This window comes from Salvelinus alpinus, chromosome 3 (assembly GCF_045679555.1).
Source record: "Salvelinus alpinus chromosome 3, SLU_Salpinus.1, whole genome shotgun sequence".
Taxonomy (NCBI): domain Eukaryota; kingdom Metazoa; phylum Chordata; class Actinopteri; order Salmoniformes; family Salmonidae; genus Salvelinus; species Salvelinus alpinus.
The window spans coordinates 16,917,953-16,943,684 of NC_092088.1; the positions used below are offsets into that span (position 1 = coordinate 16,917,953).

The window sequence follows — 25,732 nt, forward strand, 5'->3', positions numbered from 1 at the left end:
ACACATGACACGCCAGCTAGAATCCGTACAGATCAGGTCCATTGGAGCCAGGAGGAGGTACCTTGAAGATTTCAGCCATTTTTCGTTGCTGGGGCAGAGAGCAGTGGTTCTCAATGGACAGGATGACCGGCATGTCTGAGTTGACGAAAGCACTGCGATTGACCGCCTCCACCACATCCTAGAAGACCACAGGTTACAATACATGAGGCATAACATACATGACACTAGTCCCATGTATTCTAGAATACAACCCGCAGAGATTGCAGCATTATTAATCAAGCTACAATAGAGGTCGGCCATTATTGTACTGTATCTAGGCCAAACAGTGACATAAGGTCAAAAGTGGCAGTGTGCCATGGTCGTGCAAGGGTTGTGCCAGGGTTACAGACTAACCTTGAAGGGGATCTTGGTGGTGAGGGTGTGCCCATGGTAGATAATGGGTGATCCGTCGTCTCCATCCCAACAGTCCAGCTCCACACTCCTGCAGCCCTGCAGCAGCACCTAGACAACACAAACGACCACATCCCATAATAATAAGATGGACGATCACACCAACACAGAATTCATCTTATAGCTCAAGTACAGCAGGAGCCCCGAGTTTGTCCTGGTCAGTTCATGTAGTCTGGAAAAACTCCTGGCCCTGCTTATGGCAAACCACCATAAGCAGGGGTCGTTGAACACCGGAAACATCCTCGCTTCCTTTAAATCTGAAAACCGGATGTGGGGATCCTGCGCAGGCCTTTCTTTTACACCTGCTACGTTAAGTAAAATGATCAGATGCTTAGAAATCCCCAATGAAACAAAACTAGAAAAGGTCAATTTCCTGAAGAAAATATATACGCTTGCGTCAATCATCACCTGGCTGTAGAGCTCTACAGAGGACTCTCCTTTGAGCTGGTGTCCAGTGAGGTAGGTGTTGTGAGAGGACTCTATGTAGTAGTAAGACATGGGACACTGGAGCTCCTCCGTGTTCACCTGAGACTCCTCGTTCTTAGACGCAAAGTTGTCCTTGTCCATTAAAAACCTGGGGAGGATTAGAGGTAAAAGGTCACTAACTAAACTGATGACGAATGTCATCTCAGAATTCCTATGACGGCATTTCTTGAGTTGGTCAACTTCATATTTCTTGGGAAATGAATGTACCTGGCAAAACCTTCGAAGGACATCCAACCCATCTGACGCATGCTTATGCAAGGCTCAAATTTCTGAGGGAGACAAAAGAAACCCAATTTAACAGTATTTCACAGGAATATAATTCTCCGGTCCTTACCGATATGTCTACTGTGCAGTATATCACGTCTGCCTAGTTAAAGAGACATTACACTCCAAAATCTAATTCTGACAATTTTTTCAGACCGTAAAAGACATCCCTTAAGTACAGCTTGCTGGACCAGTCATGTGACCCACCTGGATGACGCTGAGGATCTCGTCGTAGGTCAGGTGTTCCCGCTGGCAGTTGACCAAGAAGTCGTTGAGCTGTGGGATGGCCAGCCCCAGCACCCCTAAAGAGGCGTTCTCCACGCCCGTCCCATTGGTCACGATGCTGGCTGCCGCAATGGCGTCCGAGATCTGCTTCTGGTTGTCCGACATCTGCTGCCGTGTTCGGATTAAGAGGCCAAGGTCCGAACCGTTACGGGTCAGCAAGTCTGGAGGACAGGAAAAGTGCATCATTGGAAGTCATTCTCTAACACACTAACGACATTAACGTCCAATACTCCTACACCACAGTGTGACTCCACTGTTAGAGTCCTTCTGAACCAACAAGCCTCTAGAGAGAAATCATCACAGAGCGTTTGGTGCTTCTGCAATCAACTAGCTCCCATCAGCCCCCATTCACCATGATTAGACAGACTGAGCACTGAAAGCTTGTACCATCGCCACCCAAACCAATCCAGTTCTCCCATTTATGTATATTTAAATATATATCCACGTTCTAACCTTAAATATATATATTTATTTTATTTACTTTTAAACAATGACTGAACAGTACCCAATGCAAACCACTCACACAGTCACAAACACATAGGAGTACAGTAAATCAATGGGTGGGACAGACCTAGGTCAGGCTGCAGTCCCGTGTCCTTGTCGTCGATCCTCAGGTTGGTGTAGAGGGGGGCAGACTCCGTGCCGGAGCGACTGCAGGGAACAGCGTAGGTGTCAAACAGCTCCTTCAGGTCTTTACGGCTCCGAATGCTACAGCACATCAAAACAAGAATGGGGGCGTTCACATTCAACTGATGGAAATATTCAGCTCCTCTTGGAGGACATTGACAACGGTATGCTTTTTCATTTTTACATAAGAGCAACATGTTTCGGCGTGTAGCCTTGGTCTTTGTTTTGAACTGAGAGACACTTCAGAAAACCACAGTGTGTCTTTGACAAAACTACCTTGGGAAAGATTGGTTGGATTTGTAAAAGCTTCTTCTGAATGTTTGAATGGAATGCAATAACTGTGCTCTTGTGCTATGAGAATTCCCTCTATTTTGCCAGTGGGAGTGCATTTAATTACTACCAGTGTCTGTATATAGACTATAGTTACTGCGCCGTATAAAGAGAGGAGGGCTGGAAGTTGGACGGCGCACCTGAAAGACTTGAAGAGCTCGACGAACTCGATGAAACTCATGGTGCTGCCAGAGATCATGAGGTTCTGGAAGCCCTTGAAGCAGCCCTTCCCCCGGCCGTGCCAGCTCCTGCTGCTCCACGCACTACACAGGGACAAGACGAGAGGGGATTGGTTACTGTTATAGTTAAAAACACTAGATTTAAAATGTATTCTCTTGTGTTTTTTTATGTCGTAGATAAAGATGTTTAAATAAAGTGGCAATAGTATTCGGTGTGAGGCTTACACTATCAGTATATGATAATAGGTTTACAGATGTATTATTAACTATATACAATGTTTCCCCTCTAAGAACAGGTCTGGGGTCAGGTTTCATGTCTTACCCTGGCTGGGCCTTGGTGCTGCCTGACAGGACGGGGGAGGAGAGAGGACGGGAGGGGTTGGAGCTGCCCATACTGGAGGAAGAGGAAGAGGAGGAGGAACCCGGGGTCTTACAGCTCGACAGGGAGAAGGGTCCAGGGAAGCCGTCCTCTATGGGATCAATAACGTACAGGGTTACACGCAATGTAAAAATGGTCAAACACAGTGAACAAGAGTCATTCAGAAGTAAACAAAATCGGTCTATTTAAAATCCCAGATATTCCCCTTTTTGAAAGTGTCCCTCCCTGTAAACCATAAACTACTGGTATGTGAAGACAGTTACATGTCACTGAGGAATTGTGAGAGGTGGTGTAGTGTAGGGTAGTGGACAGGTTACCTAGCCCTTCCTGGTCCATGCCGTCACACAGCTCCGGCCTGTTCCTGCACAGGGTGTCCTTGCAGCTCTTGGTTTTCCGTTGGAATATCTCGTCATCGGTAGCGTCCCCGCTGTCTCCCTGTGTGGTTTATGAAACACCCAGTCAGTGACTCAGATCTCCACAAACCCAGACAAACACATTTGAAGGCTGTATTTCTCAAACTAACACTATATTTAGGTGTATTTCTCCTAACCCTGGTGAGAGCCTTCTTCTTCTTCTTGGTGGTAGAGATGGAGTTGTGCTTCTGAGCGCCGGGCTTCTCTGTGCCCCCTGTGCCCATGTTCCAGCGCCGGCCCCCAAACAGCTCTATAGCCTGAGCAAGAGTGGGACCCTCGTACCTGCCCTCCTCCTATTGCAGATGGGAGACGAAACACACAGCAGTCTATGAGATCGCTCACTCAAGGCTAATTGACATTAGGATGAGTCGAAATCACCTTCCTCGCATCTATGCTGAAGTTACAGGAGGCTCACCGTTTCCCTTTTGAGTATTGATTAACAGGACATTAGACTTCCCAAATCAATTCTACCTTGTGTATTCTAGACTGATTCAATATACCTGCCATCCCATATCATCCACTACACAATCTCAATGAATTAGTATTTTACCTGATAGAGGCTGACGTACTGCCTCCTGAGCCAGTGCAGTCTCTGATCAGGGAACTTCTTCAGCTTCCTCATGGCGTTGACCAGCTCCACCAGTCCCTCATGCAGCATGCGGGCTGTGTGCTTGGGGGCCACAAAGTGCAGCAGCCTGTTGTCTGTAGTATGGAGCCCGTAAAGCAGACTGACCCCATTCTCCTCAGCCCTCATGGTGTGACACAGCTTGTTCTGCAGACACACAGCATGCAAGTCCACCCCGGAGTGGCCCAGGAACACAGCCTTGACCACCGAGAGGTCCAGCAGACCCTCCGACAGGCTGTTCACTACAGGTTGACCCAGGCCTGGGGGCTCCGCGGGGGGGCTGCCGCTCTGGGGATTAGCCCAGGTCAGGATGCAGTTATCGGGCTGCAGGCGGAGGAGGCAGCGAGCGGTGAGGTGGCTCTCCTGGTCGTAATGGATGACGGTGGCTCCCTGCAGGAGGAACTGGTGGACGTCAGGCTGGAGGGAGAGCACGTACCAGGGGATGAGCTCCGTGCCGTGGCCGAAGGCCCGGTGGGTCTCCTCAGTGCCCTGGAATTCCACCTCTTTAGCCAGCTCAGACAGATCTCCCTCAGAGTCTGACAGGTCTCCCACCACAAACCTAACGGGCGAACAAGGAGGTCAAAGAGGAGCAAAACACCAAACAGTGGATATTTGTGAATAGTTCTGCCTCTGCTCTAGGACATATAGAGGGGGGATGATTGTCTCATCACCACCTTGTTCTATTCAGTGAGTGTAACAACCCAGCCATGTCATCTACCAAAAGAACATCACTTTGAGGATAGCAAAATGCATTGAATGCAGCCCAGTCTGAACAAACAAAAAACGCACCATGCAATTGTAACAGCAAATTCGACACATACAAGTAAAGCAAAGTCAGTTAGTGGGAAAACTCTAAACGGCAGTCTGATAACTTACAAGACACGGTTGGAATCTGACCTGCTCCTGAAAGAGCTACGGTAGAAGGAGGAATGAGGGAGGAAGAACAGAGAGAAAAGGTCAGGAAGTGTCTCGCTACAAATAGTTTAGATAAAACAAGTAAAACAGAAAAGGACTGAAAGGATGAGGTGTCACATTTGCCCTTATCTTTCCTCCAATCAACATTGTGAGAGGACTTCCACAGAAAACCATTGACTGGATCCAGAGGCCCCGTCGGAAACAAAATGGTGTCATAAATCAGAGGCCTTTTCCACCAAGTAACCATTAACCCCAGTCTGAGGACAAACAGATCTCCCATAAGGGTCAGGAAACTACACAGCGCTGGAAACTGTCTCTTGTTTTCCAGTATAGTACACTAGTACAGGTAACGGGAACTCTTCAGATTTCTATCACAATCATTTATGCCATTGACTTTGCTTTGTAAAGCCAAAAGGAAACTGGAAAGTAGTGAAACTGCCATCTCAACAAAGAATTCCCATCATTAACACTCGCAGTCCCCAGATAACTTGACATTAAATATGATTCATGAACCTCTGCTTCCTGTCAAGTAACACTTGTCATTGATTATACAGTATCATAAACCAGGTAGTTTGGGTCCTGGACGCTGATTGGCTGAAACCCGTGGTATATCAGACATTATAAACCGGGTGGTTCGAGCCCTGAATGCTGATTGGCTGACAGCCGTGGTATATCAGACTGTATACCACGGGTATGACAAAACAATTTTTACTACTCTAATTACATTGGTAACCAGTTTATAATAACAATACGGCTCCTCGGGGGTTTGTGATATATGGCCAATATACCACGGCTAAGGGCTGTATCCAGGCACTCCTCGTTGAGTCGTGCTTAAAAACAGCCCTTAGCCGTGGCATATTGGCGATATACCACACCCCTCGTGCCTTATTGCTTAACTATAATCTATGCTTTACTGTTGCATGTTCTCTAAAATATCCAGTCTTAAAATGTTCTTTGTCTTGCAGTTACTATGCATTCAGCACGTTCCACAAGGCCAAACAATGATATTTCATAACGACTACACCTCTGCTGGACAGAACATTCAATTGTGCTGACTTTTTTTTTTTAAAGGACAAGCTGTAACAATGGCAGAACGGAAGTGGTCCATGGACAATGTCTGCAGAGCTACTGTGGTTCTTACGGCTCTAACTGAACATTATAGAAGCCGTCCACCTTCTGTCTCTATGTGATTCTGTCAAAGAAACAGCGGAGAAAGGAGTTGACATTAAAGGGAGCCTTCCACTATCAGACAGGGACACCATTCCTTCTGAAAGGGTTGACATTCAAATAAGAGCTACTTTAAACACATCACTTTTGGTGGAGGTCGGTTGCGGAAACATCAGGGGGAAAAGATTTAGGATTTAAAGTGTAAGACGTTATTCTCAACTTTCTCAGATTAAAGGGCGTTTAAACAGGTGGAATCTAAATGTATCATCCATGTAACTCTGATCTAGAATGTGAGACATTCATAGAAAATCCACGTATAAATAACCTTTGAATCAAACATGCAAGTACTGTATATGCTGGAGGGGAGTAGTCAAATAGAGGGAACGCCTACATGAACGCCATCACAATATGATGGCGAGAGCAATGGATCGACTGTAGATTCTTCCTGACACTTTAGGATTTTTCGTGTCCCTCCCACAGGTTAAGGTTAGGATTTGGGAATCCTAAAACTGATCCTAGATCTGTGCCTGAGTACCGCTTCTTCCTGATCCAGTCACTTACTGGTTCCTGTTCCTGTCCATGAATGTCTTTTTGCAGGAGGTGGAGGAGCCTTCGTTGTGGCCCTCCTCTCCCTCCTCCATCTCCAGACTGCGGTTGCAGGAGCGGATGATCTGCAGGATGTTGCTGACCGTGGCTTCCTTCTCCTGGCTGTGCAGCCCGTCTGGCCCCGCCCTCTGCAGGAAGTGCTGCTGCCCGCCGTAGTCCCCCACAAACTACACAGAAAGAGAAACAGGGTAACGTGAACAATAAAAGGTGGCACTACACAGGTAAAATAGCAACTTGATGTAAAGTGTACACGGTCAAACTGCTCATCTAGGAAGACCCATCAAAGCTGTGTTAAGAGCTTCAGAGCGATAGCAGGTGTTGTCTGTCCAGCTAGCCTTGTTCACCCACTATGCTACAAGCTTGGCATGCAAGCCTGGGCCTGGCCCACTTCGTTACCTCTAGTGAGTCCTCTGGCGAGTCGTGCGTTGAGTGGCGCAGGCTGATAATGCTGGCGGCCCCGTCCAGCGCGTCACTCAGCTCTTTGAGGAAGACGCCACAGAAGGGCACTACCTTGCACCCTGGGATGTTAAGGGCACGGTTCAACACTTTCTTGTACTCGGACGAAGACTCGTGCTGCGCCATGGCATCTTTCAGCCTGCGCATGGTCTCAATGTCCGACTGCTCCATGAACTGCCACATCTTCAGTACTTTACGAGACCTGGAGCAGAGAATAATTCCATATCGATCTATCACACATCTTACTTACGTTAGGTTTAGCAGAATGATTTTTAATTAGGTGCAATCTGAATAATGAAAATTGACAGGTGCTGTAGGATTACAGCCGGTTGGAAGAAAGTGAGGAGTGTAAGAAATGTGTCTGGAAGACCAAATACCGTAGTCCAGCCAGGAACTCCATTACGGCGTTGTAGTTGCCCATGTTCCAGCAGCACTTGGCCACGTGGACCAGATAGGAGAACACCACTCTCTTCTCCTCCATTGAACTCGCAGTCAGGATCAACCAGGTCACCCACGAGCTCACCTGTTAGAGACAGCAACTCTCACAGTTACAACATCGTCTACTTCATGACCCGTCAATGCTCCGAAACAGCCAGGCTGCGCTTGAAATGACACACTAGTCCCTATATAGTGCACTGCTTTCATAGGGCTCTGGTCAAAAGTTGAGGCACTATATAGGGAATATGGCGCCATTTTGGACACACCCTTATAATGAAAGGACTAGTGTTTCCCACTGGGCAGGTCAATGTTCTACACAGCATCGACAACAGCACCATTTATGATGAACTCAATTAAACGGAATTAGGCCTAATTTCAACCCAGGTTTAGCGGTCACTATCTCTAACCTAACACGAAAAAATGGTGGTAGTCGGCTCTACAACAAGTTATGAAACCTTTTGATTGCATCAGGTCTCGTTTGTTGCATATATCCAACCAAAATAGTAGAGATAAGGGTTTATCCAAGTTCAGGCAGAAACCCTGGACTGGACATAACAGTTGGAGCAAATATTTGCCCGCTGTCGTGTTGCGGCTAAACCCCCCCCCTAAAACAATGAGGGTTACATAAACAGTTCCACAGGCAGGTTCCTGATACTGCAGTCAGGCAGGTCTGTTCTGTTCCTATGGGAGAACCAGTCATCAGAACCAGGGCCAGTCAGACTCTCTGCCTCTCTAAAGTCATCCCTGTAAGCATTCCTCTTGTCGCACTGCTCGGCTGTCTACAGTTACAGATGTAGGATCTTAATTTGAGCCAGTTTGCTACAGCAGGAAAATAATCCTGCAGCAACAGGAAATGTGAATTGTTTGGGAATTATAATTAATGGAAATATCTTGTAGGGGTTGATTCATTTTTCCTTAGGGCAAATCCAGTATGACATTTTAAAGTGGAAATTACAAACTTTAGAAGCCTTCTTAAACCTAAACAACTTTGCATTTCCTGCTGTGCAAAATTCTCAGCAACACAAGAGCAATCAAATGAAGAACCTACATCTGTACACACCCAGAGAGAAGCCAGTAGGCTTAAAAAAAAAACATAACACAGATCCAATTACTGGGTTATGTAAGATGTAAAGGGAGGGGGGGGGGGGACTTCAGTTTGATTCCCTCCAGAGAGAAAACTTCAGACACTAAAAGTTACAGCGCCATCACAGACATAGATATCATCCTCCTTCCCCTCCCTCGTTTCCAGGAACGACTGACAATGAGAGACGGCACCAAAGTGATAGAGAGAGAAACATGACATTCCACTTCTCCCTCTCCCAAGTGTCTGCAGTACATTACTATTTGAATCCAGACTGTGTTACATTACAGCCATGTCCCTCAGCGCTATAAACATTGTCAGCGGTGGACATGAAAGCACTGGTAGGCCGTAGATTAGAGGCAGGTGCATATCTGTCAGAGTGGCTGATATTGTAGACGGCACGACTCCCGTTCTCCCGTGGATGAGTCCATATTTAAAAGGTGGGAGATCAGTCGGCGGTGATCCAAAATGGTCTCTGCCTGTTATGTGGCGTCCCTTTGATAAAGACACATAGGGGTTACATCAGAATGACAACCCGAATCCACTGGACTAAACCGAACGGCACTCGGATTCCAATATGATATAGTATATATCAAATAGGCTACACAATAACAATGGAATTATAATTACAGGAATACATCTTTTGGTGAGAATGCCAATAACACCATTTGACCAGTGATCAAAAACATACAACGTGCTTTCAATCTTCTTTTCTGTGTCAAGGTTCAGTTTCCCCATGATGGAACGATGACATAATCAATGTTGACAGAGTTATTACAAACTCACCACACGACCATTTTGTGTTTGTCAGAATGAACCGCTCCAGACAGCCATTTCGGCTCAAACAGCCTGCCCAGTTTCTCTGATCCGGTTCGTGGAACTGGGGCACAGCCGGTAACCACACACATAGTGAGTCCATCTCTACCATGCTGCGGAGGTTATGTCAGACTCTGTCTCTGTTGAGAAGAGTCACTCATTTGATTGTAGCTCCGCCACATGCCCAAAAATGGTTAGGATACACATTTGGGGAAATACAATTCTCACTCTCCTTCTCTCGCTTAATAAAAACCAGCTGATGTTAAGGCATGAAACTTAAAGATGACATCATTTCCACTTAAAGATGACATCATTTCCTCCGTGTGCTTGGGACTGACCTCATTCCGATGCCGCCGAGATGTTTTTCTTAATTGTTTATTCTCAAAGTCAATCAGCGTAGAGGGCAGCTCAAAGGGCTCCGTTTAGGAGTATAATTTGACACTAATCCCCGCAGGTGTGGGGAAACAAACTGGCAGAATAAGACCATCAAACACAGTACACCACCGGGTGGTCAATTCCACAAAAATAATATCTAACAATTAACATTAAGTGAGATCTTTAATAACCTTATACCGCAGGGCTCTCCAATCCTGGTCCCGGACAGCAACAATGTGTGCAGGCTTTTGTTCTAGCCCAGCATTAACACACCTGACCCAACTAATAGATGAATTATCAAGACCTTCATTAATTCAACCCCATCCTGTAGATATTTAGGACCAAGATTGTTACTAACCACTCAACGCAGTCACATTAGTCCAGCCTCTCTTCACCAGTCTCACCTCATTGAACCGGGTGACCAGGTCCTCCACAGTGTTCCTCTGGGTCTGTATGGGCATGGCTGGGGCCGACAGCGAGGCCTTGAGGCTGGGGTGCAGGCGCCTGCTGCAGTCGGGGCTGCCCAGGTCCCTGGTGAAGAAACAGATGTAGTCCAGGGGGAAGACGCGGCGGTACAGCTGCTGCTCCTGCTCCGTCAGGATGCTGGCGATCTCCTCGGGGAACTGGATCAGGTGACGCAGCTCGACCAGCTCCTTGCTGATGCCCGTCACGTTGGACGGGACCGCGCTGCACGCCGACATGTTGCTGCACAGCTGACGCTCTGAGAGAGACAGACGGGTGAGAGATGTACACAGTAAACTAAAAGGTATCCTCCAACGTCAATTCCCAGGTAATATTAAACATGGTAGGAAAGCTGAACCCCGCTGCTTTTCAGAATACAAAACACGTCGAAAACAAACTCTCTAGTTCAGACATCAAACTTCTAAGTGACTCCCACATTTCCACCCGAGTGGCAGAAGTGCGTGTTCGGGTTTTCGTACAGGAGCCATTAGCCCCGTTTCCAGTGTGTTTACACACCCTGAGAACACACACACCACAGCTCTGCTGTCTCTGCTCAGAGATAAATGGCTGTGTGCTCTGTTGGTATGGTGGACCGGGGGACCGGTGCAGAAATACCATAAATACAGGGAATTAGATGCCCCTCTGGACATCGTCAGCCCTCAGCCGCCACACACCACCGCTGGATGTCCTGGGAAACCTTTTGATATGTGCGCCAGGTAGCCATGGCTACCGCAATAACTGGCGGTGAGAAAATAAATAAATAAATCGGCCATTTATATTGGTTGATTTGTGCATCCGGCGCAGTTTCTCAACTGCTCTCGGTAATGAACATTGTGTGCCGTTTACATTGTGAGATTGACGCGATCTATCATGCTGCGGCCTAGAGCGGAGTCTAACTAAACACAACATCCCGCAGACTGCACTAGGACTTGTGGTAAAAAAAGAAATGGTAAAAAAAAATGTCAGACTTAAAAGGGACAGTTTAAACAATAAGAAAAAGGGACCATCCCACCACTGTTTGGGTAAACAGCTGAGGGATGGCGATGGAGAAATGTAACTACTCAAATTCATAGACCGAGTTATGGATGAAAGGGACTGACCATCTACGAGATCAAAATGACAGTTTTAACCCTGTTTTGAGGCTGTACAGTGTTTGTTTACACTGGAGTAAAATAACCCTGTGTTTTGGATTCTGATGGAGTAAGATAGTTGAACTAAGCTAATAAGACATTTATAATTTGGGCCTATATTCTTCAAGAATAAATGGCTACATATCATGAATTTAAAAGTCTATAAATGGACGTAGCCACTGCAGATTGCCCCTTTAAAATGATACTGACGTGGGTGAAATATATAAAGGGCCCCGCTTTATAGCCAGAACATAATCAGAAAGTTCTAGAATGGCGTAAAAGCAGAACATAAACAATCATTTGATTAATTCTTCTTATTTTTAGAACCTTGGTAAAGGGGGCTCAGTGTTTTATTGGGCCCCCATATTACAGTTGAAGCTCAAACATTGCCATTGACCATATTAGCCCTTTTATCCTTGTAGTCAATAACACTACTCTCCCTTAAACAAGAGCAGCATTTGTTTTGGTTTTATAATGCTATAAATCATTGACTTCTTATCAAGTTAATATCTCAAAACTAATATTGAACATTTAATTATTTTATTTTTTTAAAGCTGTGCGGCATTTGGTCCTGGAAATATTTTCAACAAATCAACGTCTGTTATCATCCATCTCCAACATCTGCTCAATGTCCTCTTTTTATGAGCTACCTTTTGAAGTGGAAATAAATTGCATTTGATCATGTCGTACAATACTCCGGGGCTAAGTGTCTCCCGCTCCCTAATCGTTATGCACGATGCCCTACTCAAAGCACAGCATAAGCCTTGCATAAAAGCCTGGCGAAGCAGGGCTCATGGGAGAGTGTCTGCAAAGATTCTGTTTTAGAAAAGACCCGGTTGTATCCTAAATGGCTCCTTATTCCTAGTGATTTTTGATTTATTTCACCTTTATTTAACCAGGTAGGCAAGTTGAGAACAAGTTCTCATTTACAATTGTGACCTGGCCAAGACAAAGCAAAGCAGTTCGACACATACAACAACACAGAGTTACACATGGAGTAAAACAAACATACAGTCAATAATACAGTAGAAAAATAAGTCTATATACAATGTGAGCAAATGGAGGTGAGATAAGGGAGGTGAAGGCAAAAAAAAGGCCATGGTGGCGAAGTAAATACAATATAGCAAGTAAAACACTGGAATGGTAGATTTGCAGTGGAAGAATGTGCAAAGTAGAGAGAGAAATAATGGGGTGCAAAGGAGCAAAATAAATAAATAAATAAATACAGTAGGGAAAGAGGTAGTTGTTTGGGCTAAATTATAGATGGGCTATGTACAGGTGCAGTAATCTGTGAGCTGCTCTGACAGCTGGTGCTTAAAGCTAGTGAGGGAGATAAGTGTTTCCAGTTTCAGAGATTTTTGTAGTTCGTTCCAGTCATTGGCAGCAGAGAACTGTAAGGAGATGCGGCCAAAGGAAGAATTGGTTTTGGGGGTGACCAGAGAGATATACCTGCTGGAGTGCGTGCTACAGGTGGGTGCTGCTATGGTCACCAGCGAGCTGATTTAAGGGGGGACTTTACCTAGCAGGGTCTTGTAGATGACCTGGAGCCAGTGGGTTTGGCGACGAGTATGAAGCGAGGGCCAGCCAACGAGAGCGTATAGGTCACAGTGGTGGGTAGTATATGGGGCTTTGGTGACAAAACGGATGGCACTGTGATAGACTGCATCCTATATAGTAGTGCACTAGGTTTGGCCAGGTCCAATAGGGCTCTGGTAAAAAGTAGTGCACTATATAGGGAATACCCAGGCTGCCTAGCTGGCTGGTCCAGGCTGTAGCCTAATGTACATCCTGCTGAGGAGACGTCCTCTGTGATCACACTCGGCGTCTTTCTGTCAGCCTGTGTCACGGCCCGTGTCTGTACAACAATATACTTCAGAGCTGTATTCAGGGTGCTTAAAAGGCCATAGGTCAGACCCTCAGGAAAGAGAGTCAAGACCTGAGTCGAGAGAGTTCTTTCCCTTTGCCCCCCTGTGGTATTTCCTGTGTGAGGAGCAAGTCGGTAGGATGCTTATTGGCGTGACGAAGGAGAATAACAGAATGTAAACCATTACAAAACCTGATCAAGAGAAGTTTGAAATGACTGTAGCTTGAGCCATGCCATGATGAACCACCTGGCTATTTATACTGACCTGAGCAGAGCACAGAACCTTTAACATGTCTGACGTTACTCACTGCTGCAGTGATGACAATCAGAACTACAGTAGGGGATGAATCAAACAGGTGCACCAAGTCGAAGATCATTGTTTTATTTATCTAAAACCAGCCTGGTTATATACACATTTCTTTATTATGATAAATTGACTTTACCCATATCAGTCTCATGACAAGGACCTAACACAACACTCCAAAACCTTGTATCAATCAATCAAATGCATTTATAAAGCCCTTTTTACATCAGCGGATACAGACTATAACCACGGTACCTGACCAGAGTCTCTCTAAAGCCCAAACCACACAACAAATTCATGACATCAAAAATACTGTTTCAAGTCAACAAATCCACATCATTCAAAACAACATTGCAACAGACTGTAGAGGAACAGAAGTCTGTCCTTGGAGCTCAAAATAAAACATGCCATTACAAACCAGGACATAATGTGACCAGCCAGTCCTGGTAAACTAGCCACAGACAGAGACAGGAGTAGCAACAGTCTGTGACAGCTCTGGAGACAGAAACTCTGTGGAGACAAGTGACAACCCACAGGAGTAGGCTAGCTATAGAAACTGAAGAAATCTAATCACACACACTTGAGAAGGCTGCTAAGGTGCAGGCAGATAGCTTACTGTTGAGTGAAGAGAGCCTCCACACACTCACAGTATAGTCCACACACTCACAGTATAGTCACAATATAGTCCACACTCACCGTATAGTCCACACACTCACAGTATAGTCACAATATAGTCCACACGCACAGTATAGTCCACACACTTACAGTATAGTCACAATATAGTCCACACTCACAGTATAGTTCACACACTCACAGTATAGTCCACACTCACAGTATAGTCCACACACTCACAGTATAGTCACAGTATAGTCCACACACCCACAGTATAGTCCACACCTTCACAGTATAGTCCACACACTCACAGTATAGTCCACACACTCACAGTATATAGTCACAGTATAGTCCACACTCACAGTATACTCCAAACACTCACAGTATAGTCACAGTATAGTCCACACACCCACAGTATAGTCCACACCTTCACAGTATAGTCCACACACTCACAGTATAGTCCACACACTCACAGTATATAGTCACAGTATAGTCCACACTCACAGTATACTCCAAACACTCACAGTATAGTCACAGTATAGTCCACACACCCATAGTATAGTCCACACCTTCACAGTATATAGTCACAGTATAGTCCACACTCACAGTATACTCCAAACACTCACAGTATAGTCACAGTATAGTCCACACACCCACAGTATAGTCCACACCTTCACAGTATATAGTCACAGTATAGTCCACACTCACAGTACAATCCACACACTCACAGTACAGTCACAGTATAGTCCACACACGCGCAGCATAGTCCACACACTCACGGTATAGTCCACACACTCACGGTATAGTCCACACACTCACAGTATAGTCCACACACTCACAGTATAGTCCACACACTCACAGTAAAGTCACAATAGTCCACACCTTCACAGTATAGTCTACACACTCACAGTACCGTCACAGTAGTCCACACACTCACAGTACAGTCACAGTATAGTCCACAAACCCCCAGTACAGTCCACACACCCCCAGTACAGTCCACACACCCCCAGTCCAGTCATAGTATAGTCCACACACTCACAGTAGTCACAGTACAGTCCACACACTCACAGTCATTGTACAGTCTACACACTCACAGCACAGTCATTGTACAGTCCACACACTCACAGTACAGTCCACACACCCCCAGTACAGTTCACACACTCACAGTACACACACTCATAGTCCACATACTCGCAGTACAGTCTACACACACAGTACAGTCCGCACACTCACAGTATAGTCATAGTATAGTCCACACACTCACAGTAGTCCACACACTCACAGTATAGTCCACACACTCACAGTATAGTCCACCCACTCCCAGTATAGTCATAGTATAGTCCACACACTCCGTTTCATCTAATAAAACATGTGGATGTCTACGCACGCTGCGCCTTGGTCCATTCCATAGGACAACCGCACTGAATCCTGTCTGTCTCTAGACGGTTTCATTTAAAGCCCACTTACTGATCAGCTTGAAGTCCATCCTGTGGGAGTGCTTCATGGCTGAGCTGCGGACGGCGGGAGCAGCGCTGTCGTTACTGTTAGCTCCGTGGTTGTTCACACAGCACCGGCGAGGTGCACTTGTCCACATCAGGAGCGCCAGCTGCTCTCCAGCTCTCGTTGCTCTGCTGCTCCCCGAGCTGACACGCTACAAACCTCACAGCCATGCGCCAGCAACGCCTGCAGCCAGCCCCCCACCTCCAGCTATAACACCCCACACAGAGAGACACCGATAGCCCCAACACTCCTCCCTCCCCCCAGCTCCTCTCTGTGAGGTCAGTTTACATACACATGAAGGCTATACATGTCCTGCCACAGAGGGGGAGTCAAGTATCTAAGCATGTAGTCTAGAAGCCAAATATGACTCATTACAAAGTGGAGGGAAATCTCAGAGAAAAGGAGTGTACTATTGATTTACTGGTGGTTGTAAAATGGTTTTCAGATAAATATATTCGGATAAAGCTTAGTCACTCCCCAGTCCAAAGGAACATTTAAGTCTTACTAACAGAATATCAAGGTAATACTGAGTGCTGCCAGAATACATGTGGTAAGCTGGCATTTTCCCCAGCACTTTTCACTTAGGTGGGGCAGCGCCTCACCTCTTCTGATTTAGTTTAATAAAAAAATATTGATGCGAACGTGTTAAAAAGAGGCGCAAAGTGTTGTTTTTTTAAACAAATTCCCTCATGATTGGTCAACTCACGCACAATTTCTCTGTCCTTCCCATCGGAGTGCTGTAGCAGGCTCTGTGTGTGTCTTGAGAAATCAGATTTAAGGAAATCGCGCTCTCCACTTTCCTCTGGTAGCTTATTTATTTAGCAAACGTGACAACCACACATCCCCCGCAGTTAGCTGTTTTCACAACGCCAAAATAAATGAATATACTATTTATTTATTACTTTGACACATCACTCACATTACTACGCTCTGTCCCTCTGGCCAGGGTAAACAAAGCGCTAACATGAAGTATTTATAGCCCATTTACTTGTGTTAAGAGAAAATGTGAATGGGATCAAATTTGGTTTATTTTCAAACTTAGGCTGACTAGGCAACCTAGACGATTTCAATACAAAATGATTAACTTGAATTACTCAATGAACACAATAGCTGACAGACTGAGATCATTTTTTTATTAGGCCTACAGTTGCATAGGGCAGGCCTACACAATGCAAACCTGCATGAAGCAAGCTCAGCCCGGTGAGTGCTATTGTCCAATCATGTTGCTGGCTGTCTGTTCATTCCCTGTTAGTCTAGCTTTAAAAAAATAATCCATATGAATTCATGTGAAACAAGTACAGGTTGCCGCAGTTTGACAGGGTTTTCATCCTCCCCAAACCCAGGAGTTTTTCCAGGAGTGTTTTTCAAACCATGTGACCGGATGACAAAAACACTGGTCCCATCATAGCACATATTAAAACTTTTAACAACTGATAAACACCTTCATACCATATAAGGTCCAGTTTTACCTGGATCGGCTACCAGATAAGGAAAAACTCTTGGCCCCAGGTTTTTTGTTTTTGCCCCACCACTCTGGGACCTGTGGTGTCATCTCTGTAAAGCATGAGGTCATACACCCTTGACAGCCTTAAAAACTGGAGACTTCCCCTAAGCTTCCCCCGCCATGTCGCCAAATATATGGTTCAAACACACAATGTATATCAACAGCCTGTTGGGAGGAAGCCAAACAGTATTTCCCTTAATTAGTCATTTAAACCACATTTAGACAATGTGATCTGTAGGACAAAAGACTTCAAGCTTCACCCTATTCAGTACACAAACAAAAAAAACTGAACACGGCTTTTCATAACATGACTACTCAAAAGAGGACGAAAGGCTTCATTGTTTAACCCACACCTGCTTTTTGTCCACAAGCTGACAATGCGATAGCTGGCCAAGCGCAGTCACTGCGCAGCAGTTCAACATAAACAACGCGAGCTGACAACCTGGGCTTACACGCAGCCTCTCGCCATGTGGGTCTGCACTTCAGACAAACAAGCGTTTTTCATTCTAGCATACTGGTGGATCTCACTGTACTTTGACCTGATCTTGACCTGGCTATTCCAGTCAGCATTTTTCTGAAGCCGTTATTTGTGTTTGCAGCTGCCAGTATGTCACCCTCAACCCTCATAACAATAACGACGAGGGTGGTTTTGAATGTCCTCAATCCACATACAGCCCTGACGTCACCGAGTCATCGGCGTGCCTCTGAACATCTACGTTTGAAACACCTTTATCAAGTGCTAGAATGCTTCTGATCATATGGCATGATCTAGAAATATTTGATTCAAGTCATAAGCCTTCACAAATGCCAGTCATAAAATGATATTGTTCCCATCTCTAAATAAGTCGCTCAATAGCAATCTACACCTTACTGTATCTGTTCTCTACTTATTACAGTAGATAGTCGCAGTAACACTGCTCTTGGCTGGAAGACTACTACAGCATTTTAACATCAGTGACAATGTACTGAAGGGAACATGACAGTAACAGTATGTAGCCAATTGGAAGAAGGCAAGGAAGAGGAGAAGACAGGTGGATCCCAAAACAAGCCTCTCTGACCTCACCCTTTGAAGAAAGGGTTAATACAATGTTTTCATATTCCAGAGACGAGAACAAGATCGCTAGGTGGTGATGGACTCCTCCACTGTGTGTGGTACAGTCCCAACCACACTCAGCCTCCACTTCAAACAACACAAACCCCTGACTGACATTCCATTATGAAAAGACTCTTCCACAGATGAAAACATCAACTGCTGAGGGAGACTACCGTATATAGAGATCATCATCAATCTGCATATCAAAGAAAGACGACGGATGTGTTTCGGACCAAATGTTCTTATTTATCAGAACCGAGTCTGCAAATCAAAACAGAGGCAGGTAGAGTCTACATGTATTCTGCGGGCTTTGACTCAAAACCTTTCCTGTGGATCATACTGTACAAATAAGAGAAGTACTGGAGTAAACTGCTATAGTTTCTAAACCTGCTGGGTGAATACATTCTGCAGTCCCTAGCATAGCCTAACATCGGGGGTCTCTTTCTCCTTATTTACCGCCTCAATCCAACCTCGCACGACAGCTACCGGCATCTCAATCAAGTCCTACAAAGGGCCCTATCAGCTTTCAGTTCTGGTATTGAACGAATGCCGTACGCCTTCCCGGACTCTATAACAAAGGAATGCTCATGCAATTAATATATTTGGACGGCGGGGATGGCGAGGGGGCTAGTGACTCAATGTGTCAAAGCCGCATCAGACGGCCTGTCACCTGGCCACTGTCCAGCAGGATTTTCGTCCGAGCCAGAGGGGGGATACGCTTACACCGCTCTCTCTTTGTGTGTGTGAGTGTTACATCATCGTGCTAGACAGGCCCACGGGAGACTTCAAGGTGAAATCATCACTGTGGAGCGTGAGAGAGAGACAGAGAGGCAGCACGAGAGACTCTCGCAAGAGACACAAGGAGACACAGAGAGTGTGCGGGCCAGCCAGAAAGAAGGCAGAAGTCAGCCAACATCAGATTAGACCAGGAGACAATCAGGGAGAGAGGGGAAATAAAGTACTTGTGCTAATCAAAGGAGCAAAGCAGCCATCTTTGAAGTGCATATTGCGTTTTTAATTTGCTAGCTTTTCTGATTTGGCCGAGGTGCAGAGTTGAACCTCAGCGTGACTCACTGCAGGCCACTTAGCTAAACTAGGGAGAGTGAATAGATTAGCGTGGGTTGTTTTTATCATTAGTTGGCACCATCAGTCTCATCAACACAAGGATTGATATCTAATATCTCTGAATAACAACGTTGGTAAACCCACACTAACAAATAAAGAACTTTAGAGAACATAAGATTTGAACAGTTCTGAAGGTGCTTGAAATAAGCTACATTAATGAGCTTTTTAGTGATACCCAATCCTTGTGAAGCCTGTGAAAGTCTAAAACAACAAAGTATATACGACCACAGGGCCCAACGTGCCGAGTGCCTGGCCGAGGTTAGACAGCCAGACAGACATGTAAAGGGGGGGGGGCGAAAACCACAGCCCCCATCCTCTCCTCTCTCACATGGCCCAATGTGGCCAGACCTGAGCTAGCCAGCATGTGGGAAAAATAAGAGAGCAGATCACTGGGGAATACATAACTAATGAGAACCTCTTCTATTCTATTAAACTGCAGTTCAAATATCAGGAACAACCCACAGGAACACACAGACCTTCCCTTCTGGAACACGAGCCGGGGACAGAGAACGAAGTCAGACAGAAATACAAGCCAATTCAAGTTCTACCAAGGTAATCTGAAGTTCAGACCACTTTCTGTTAAACTGCAATAAACTGTGTGTGGTACAAAATGCATCCGAAAAAGGTTTAGTGTCGTAGTAGTAGTCGGTATGCTGCATTATTATGAGGACACAAACCACAGAGGGACTTCTGGGCCTTTCTGAGGGACCTTCTCAGATTCAACAGAACATTGGTTGATCACACACACACCCTGTATTGTGTATTTCCTTCTTTTTGAAAGAAAAGCAAGTTTTTTGTCCATTAAAATACCATCAAATTGATCAGAAATACAGTGTAGACATTGTTAATGTTGTAAATGACTATTGTAGGTGGAAACAACAGATTTTTAATGGAATATCTACAGTTGAAGTCGGAAGTCTACATACACCTTAGGCAAATACATTTAAACTCAGTTTTTCACAATTCCTGACATTTAATCCAAGTAAAAATGCCATGTCTTAGGTCAGCTAGGATCACCACTTTATTTTAAGAATGTGAAATTATGATTTATGATTTATTTATTTCATCACATTCCCAGTGGGTCAGAAGTTTACATACACTCAATTAGTATTTGGTAGCATTACCTTTAAATTGTTTAACTTGGGTCAAACTTTTTGGGTAGCCTTCCACAAGCTTCCCACAATAAGTTGGGTGAATTTTGGCCTGTTCCTCCTGACAGAACTGGTGTAACTGAGTCAGGTTTGTAGGCCTCCTTGCTGGCACATGCTTTTTCAGTTCTGCCCACAAATGTTCTATAGGATTGAGGTCAGGGCTTTGTGATGGCCACTCCAATACCTTGACATTGCTGTCCTTAAGCCATTTTGCCACAACTTTGGAAGTATGCTTGGGGTCATTGTCCATTTGGAAGACCCATTTACGACCAAGCTTTAACTTCCTGATGTTTTGAGATGTTGCTTCAATATATCCACATAATTTTCCTGCCTCGTGGTGCGATCTATTTTGTGAAGTTCACCAGTCCCTCCTGCAGCAAAGCACCCCCACAACATGATGCTGCCACCCCCGTGCTTCACGGTTGGGATGGTGTTCTTCGGCTTGCAAGCATCCCCCTTCTTCCTCCAAACATAACAATGCCCATTATGGCCAAACAGTTCTATTTTTGTTTCATCAGACCAGAGGACATTTCTCCAAAAAGTACGATCTTTGTCCCCATGTGCAGTTGCAAACCGTAGTCTGGCTTTTTTATGGCGGTTTTGGAGCAGTGGTTTCTTCCTTGCTGAGCGGCCTTTCTGGTTATGTTGTGTTAGCTAATCCAAGTTTATAATTTTAAAAGTCTAATTGATCATTAGAAAACCCTTTTGCAATTATGTTAGCACAGCTGAAAACTTGTGATCATTAAAGAAGCAATACAACTGGCCTTCTTTAGACTAGTTGAGCATCAGGATTTGTGGGTTCGATTACAGGCTCAAAATGGCCAAAATCAAAGCACATTTTTCTGAAACTCATCAGTCTATTCTTGTTCTGAGAAATGAAGGCTATTTCATGCGAGAAATTGCCAAGAAACTGAGGAGCTCGTACAACGCTGTGTACTACTCCCTTCACAGAACAGCACAAACTGAGCAAGAGGACAAGTACATTAAAGTGTCTAGTTTGAGAAATAGACGCCTCACAAGTCCTCAACTGTCAGCTTCATTAAATAGTACCCGCGTCAACAGTGAAGAGGCGACTCCGGGATGCTGGCCTTCTAGGCAGAGTTGCAAAGAAAAAGCCATATCTCAGACTGGCAAATAAAAATAAAAGATTAAGATGAGCAAAAGAACAAAGACACTGGACAGAGGAACTCCGCAGGAGTGATGGTTGCTGGTAATGGGCCTCTGTACGCCTATGTAGATATTCCATTCAAAAATCAGCCGTTTCCAGCTACAATAGTCATTTACAACATTAACAATGTCTACACTGTATTTCTGAAAAATGTGATGTTATTTCAAATGGACCAAAAAATTGCTTTTATTTAAAAAACAAGGACATTTCTAAGTGACCCCAAACATTTGAACAGTAGTAAAGATACATACATACATACAGACATACACTAGCCTCCTATAACACACACCTTCTTACCTTTGAGCATGGCGTGTCCAGTGGAGCCAACGGTTACACTGGGCAGAGTGGAACGGGCCCCGAGGGCGGCGGTGGCCTCCAGCAGGGCCCCGGTCAGACAGGCATACACTGAGGTCCTCTGGGAGCTGGCACGGTACCCGTACCTAGGCTGAGCCGGGCATGTCACCCTGAGACACACACATCCAGCAAAGGCTAGGAGCTTCCTGCACGGCTGCAGCAGGTTGTCCTCAACACTCAGCGCATGGTGGATCTGTGGACAGAAGAGAAGACATGTATTTATAAAAGAAAATGCTGTTTGGCCAGATACAGCTAAGTTACAAATTATATCTTCTACAATAATGACCTGGTTATCCCTGGTTATGGAGACCTGGGTTAAAGTGGAGCTCCTCCAGCTAAAAATAATAATTGTGTTTGACCAGATACAACGCTATTTCACAGTAAACAAAATAAAAACGGACTTTCATCACGCTTATAGGGAAGAGCACTCAACAGCTTTTGACATTACCGATCATAGTCTGCTGCTGAAAAAACGGTTGTGTTATAGCTTTACATCCTCTGCTATATTGTGGATTGAGAAGTACTTGTATAACAAAACACAGACGGTGTTCTTTGATGGAAGCCTCTCCAACCTAATCCAGGTAGAGTTGGGCATACCCCAGGGCAGCTGTCCCTGACTTTTACTTTTTTTTTTTTTTTTCTAATGACCTGCCACTGAGTAAAGCCTGTGTGTCTATGTATGCTGATGAGTCAACATCATAGACATCAGCTACCACAGCAAGTGAAATCACTGCAACGCTTAACAAAGAGCTGCAGTCAGTTTAAGAAATGGGTGGCAAGAAATAAGCTAGTCCTAAATATTTTTTAACTAAAAGCATTGTATTTGGGACAAAACCATTCACTAAACCCTAAACCTCAACTAAAGATTGTAATAAATAAAATGTAGAAATTGAGCAAGTTGAGGAGACTAAACTGCTTGGCGTAATCCTGGATCGTAAACTGTTATGGTAAAAATATAGATGTAACGGTAGCTAAGATGGGAAGAAGTCTATCGCACCTGGACTACTGCCCAGTCATATGGTCAAGTTCCACAAAGAGGAACATAGGTACTGTAGATATGTAGTGGTAGAGTAGTGGTGTAATAATGTGTTGTATGACGTACCGTTTAATTTATTTTTATGTAATAGCCTTAATCTTGTTTGGACCCCATGAAGTTTAGCTGCTGCCTTGGCAGCTAATGGGGATCCTTAATAAATACAAATACTACTGTCTATTTGAGTATAGAGGAATCCCCCTATCCCTAGGGGATTTGCATAGCATGCATGTTTTACATATGATCCATAAATACAGCTGGGACCCTTTTACTATAAGTATATTATTACCCCACATCCAATTTCTTCTTCTGCAGCCTCAAAATGATGAACAGGCTGATCAAGACTTTGGTATAAACAAGGTTTTAAAAGTTAAACGACACACTCCAACTAACAAATGTAATCCTGGTAATCTTAAATCCACCCGGGGTTACGTAACATTTGTAAAGATCAGAAGAGGTCTTCATAATGTCTTCCTTCTGATATCCAAAGAGAAGGAAAAGAGCTGAGGTAAAGGACTAAATCAACAGCTCGATCTTACTGGCCTCCGAGTGCATTTCATCTCACTCTGAAAACGTTTGTGAAACCAGCTGCCATTATTCTGCCATTACTACCAATCGGTTCCAGGAAAAACAGTTAGCTAAATCTTTGCCCTTCCTCTGAACAGAATGACCCTGCTAATTTGTCCCTGCTCTTCACAAGACCTACAGTATACACATGTACCGAGGTAGTGACTTAAGAGGTTTGAATGAATGGAGGACCTGAGCAGGAAGTCACTTTCCAGCACAGTTATTCACTATTGCCAGACAGCATGATATAAGAGAATAGAGCATTGTGCTCTCTCAGGTAAGTTCCCAGACTGACGACTGTTACTCCTTAGAGAGACAGCAAGACCTTGGCAGGTTGGGTTTGATTGTATTAAGAAACTATTCCGAATTATTCATCCAGTTATGTTTTATGGTAAATGTATCTTAAGGGCTGAAAAATGTTGATTCATAACATATACCCTAAAATCATCAGGTATCTCATGTTTCAATATCATTAGTGCAATAACACCCTCCTCTTGCCTTGTCAGAATGAAGTAGATTATTGCCACAGCAACCAGGATAAGCAGACAGTCTATAATACTTAGCAATTCAATTAGCTGGTTCTCATTTTTTCTCCTCTATTGAAGTGCCGCAGAACATTACATAGCACAGCTTTTACAAAAATACACAGGGTGTCTGAACTGTTCAAGAAAACAAGGGCAATTTGGATGGTCAGGGGCTACAGTAGTACCAGATCAGGATGTCTCTATAATGTCGTCCTTATGATATCCAAAGGCCCTTTTACATCTGAAAAGGAAATTAGCCGAGGTAAAAGGACTAAAACAACAGCTTGATCTTATTGGCTTCCGAGAGCATTTCATCTCACTCCGACAACGTTTCTGTGAAACCAGCTGCAATTATTCTACCATTACTTGTTCTTTGTAACCAGACACATTAGCTGTGCTTGATTGAGCTTACCTGTTGCAATGAAACCAATAGAAAAGTCCAAACCTGGCACTCCAGACAGGCCAAAGCTCAAGTATTTGAAAGATTTCAAATAGCATTTCAACCCAGGTCTGACTAACAGAAAGCCCTGATGCTGAAAGAAAAATGGCACACAAAAAAACAAACAAAAAAACTCCCGTTTACGATGAAAGTAGTCCAGAAGTCATGGACCCTGCAGTCACCAGCCCAGATAAACGTTCTGCTCATGGGATGGGTTTCCTGTCTGAAAAGTGAGTTTGCTGTTGTCAGATTTTAAACTGGCCCCTAGGGGCCTGAAATCTACCAGCCTGCACGTTCTGTAAATTAGGCTACAGCAGCCAGTCACAAAATGGTTCAGTTACATTTTTTACATTTTAGTAATTTAGCACACTTGCTTATCCTGAGCAACTTACAGTAGTGAGTGAATACATTTTCATACTTAATGTTCTGGTCCCCCGTGGGAATCAAACCCACATGCCTGGCGTTGCAAGAGCCAAGCTCTACCAACTGAGCCACATGGGACAGCAAAGTTGCGAAGCTCTTGTGCCCTTGTTGCCTGCGTTCCAGCAGCAGCTATATGCAAGAGAAAAAACCAAGAGCCACTGTAGGCAGAGTGGTGTCCATTTGATGTTTGAGAATATTGATTCATCTTAACCAGTTAGGAAAGAGCCACGCAGGACATTCATTTCATTTATTTATTTAGCCAGGATAGTCCACTCAGGAACAATTGCCACCGTTTTCCAGGTAGTCCTAGGTTCCAGGACAGACCGAGACAGCACAAGTCCATTAACTGGCACTTATTTCTCGGAGCACAACGTCTACTCTACACACACCCAGAACATGGGCCGTAGAGAGGGATTACAACATGTCTCTCTCCAGTCTGCCTGGCAACAGCCTTAGATCGCCGTCATGCCATTCTAGATCAAAGGGATATTAGCGAAGTGCGGCCTGTATGAACTGTTGAGCTTTTTCCAAGTATTCCTCACTTGGTACAACTGGAACATGCCTACTACTCCCTCGGAGTCCCTTCA

At 44.7% G+C, this 25,732-nt stretch overlaps 1 protein-coding gene across 6 annotated transcripts in view; it reads right to left on the bottom strand.

Moving 5' to 3' along the window:
* plce1 (phospholipase C, epsilon 1) overlaps positions 1 to 25,732 on the bottom strand; it is a 78,118-nt gene that overhangs the window by 13,432 nt on the left and 38,954 nt on the right. For 3 of the 6 annotated variants that reach the window (XM_071391701.1, XM_071391703.1, XM_071391705.1), the window contains exons 4-20: positions 22,103 to 22,352; positions 10,297 to 10,613; positions 7,560 to 7,705; positions 7,123 to 7,384; positions 6,682 to 6,893; positions 4,915 to 4,950; positions 3,964 to 4,597; positions 3,551 to 3,706; positions 3,318 to 3,435; positions 2,944 to 3,091; positions 2,583 to 2,705; positions 2,057 to 2,193; positions 1,408 to 1,646; positions 1,144 to 1,205; positions 859 to 1,024; positions 394 to 501; positions 62 to 178 (exon numbers count right to left, since the gene is read on the bottom strand). In XM_071391701.1, coding sequence (XP_071247802.1) covers positions 62 to 178; positions 394 to 501; positions 859 to 1,024; positions 1,144 to 1,205; positions 1,408 to 1,646; positions 2,057 to 2,193; positions 2,583 to 2,705; positions 2,944 to 3,091; positions 3,318 to 3,435; positions 3,551 to 3,706; positions 3,964 to 4,597; positions 4,915 to 4,950; positions 6,682 to 6,893; positions 7,123 to 7,384; positions 7,560 to 7,705; positions 10,297 to 10,613; positions 22,103 to 22,352 — 3,231 coding nt within the window. Of the gene's footprint in view, positions 1 to 61; positions 179 to 393; positions 502 to 858; positions 1,025 to 1,143; positions 1,206 to 1,407; positions 1,647 to 2,056; positions 2,194 to 2,582; positions 2,706 to 2,943; positions 3,092 to 3,317; positions 3,436 to 3,550; positions 3,707 to 3,963; positions 4,598 to 4,914; positions 4,951 to 6,681; positions 6,894 to 7,122; positions 7,385 to 7,559; positions 7,706 to 10,296; positions 10,614 to 15,731; positions 15,970 to 22,102; positions 22,353 to 25,732 lie in introns of those variants that run through there. The other 3 variants (XM_071391702.1, XM_071391704.1, XM_071391706.1) reach the window with 2 other exon arrangements.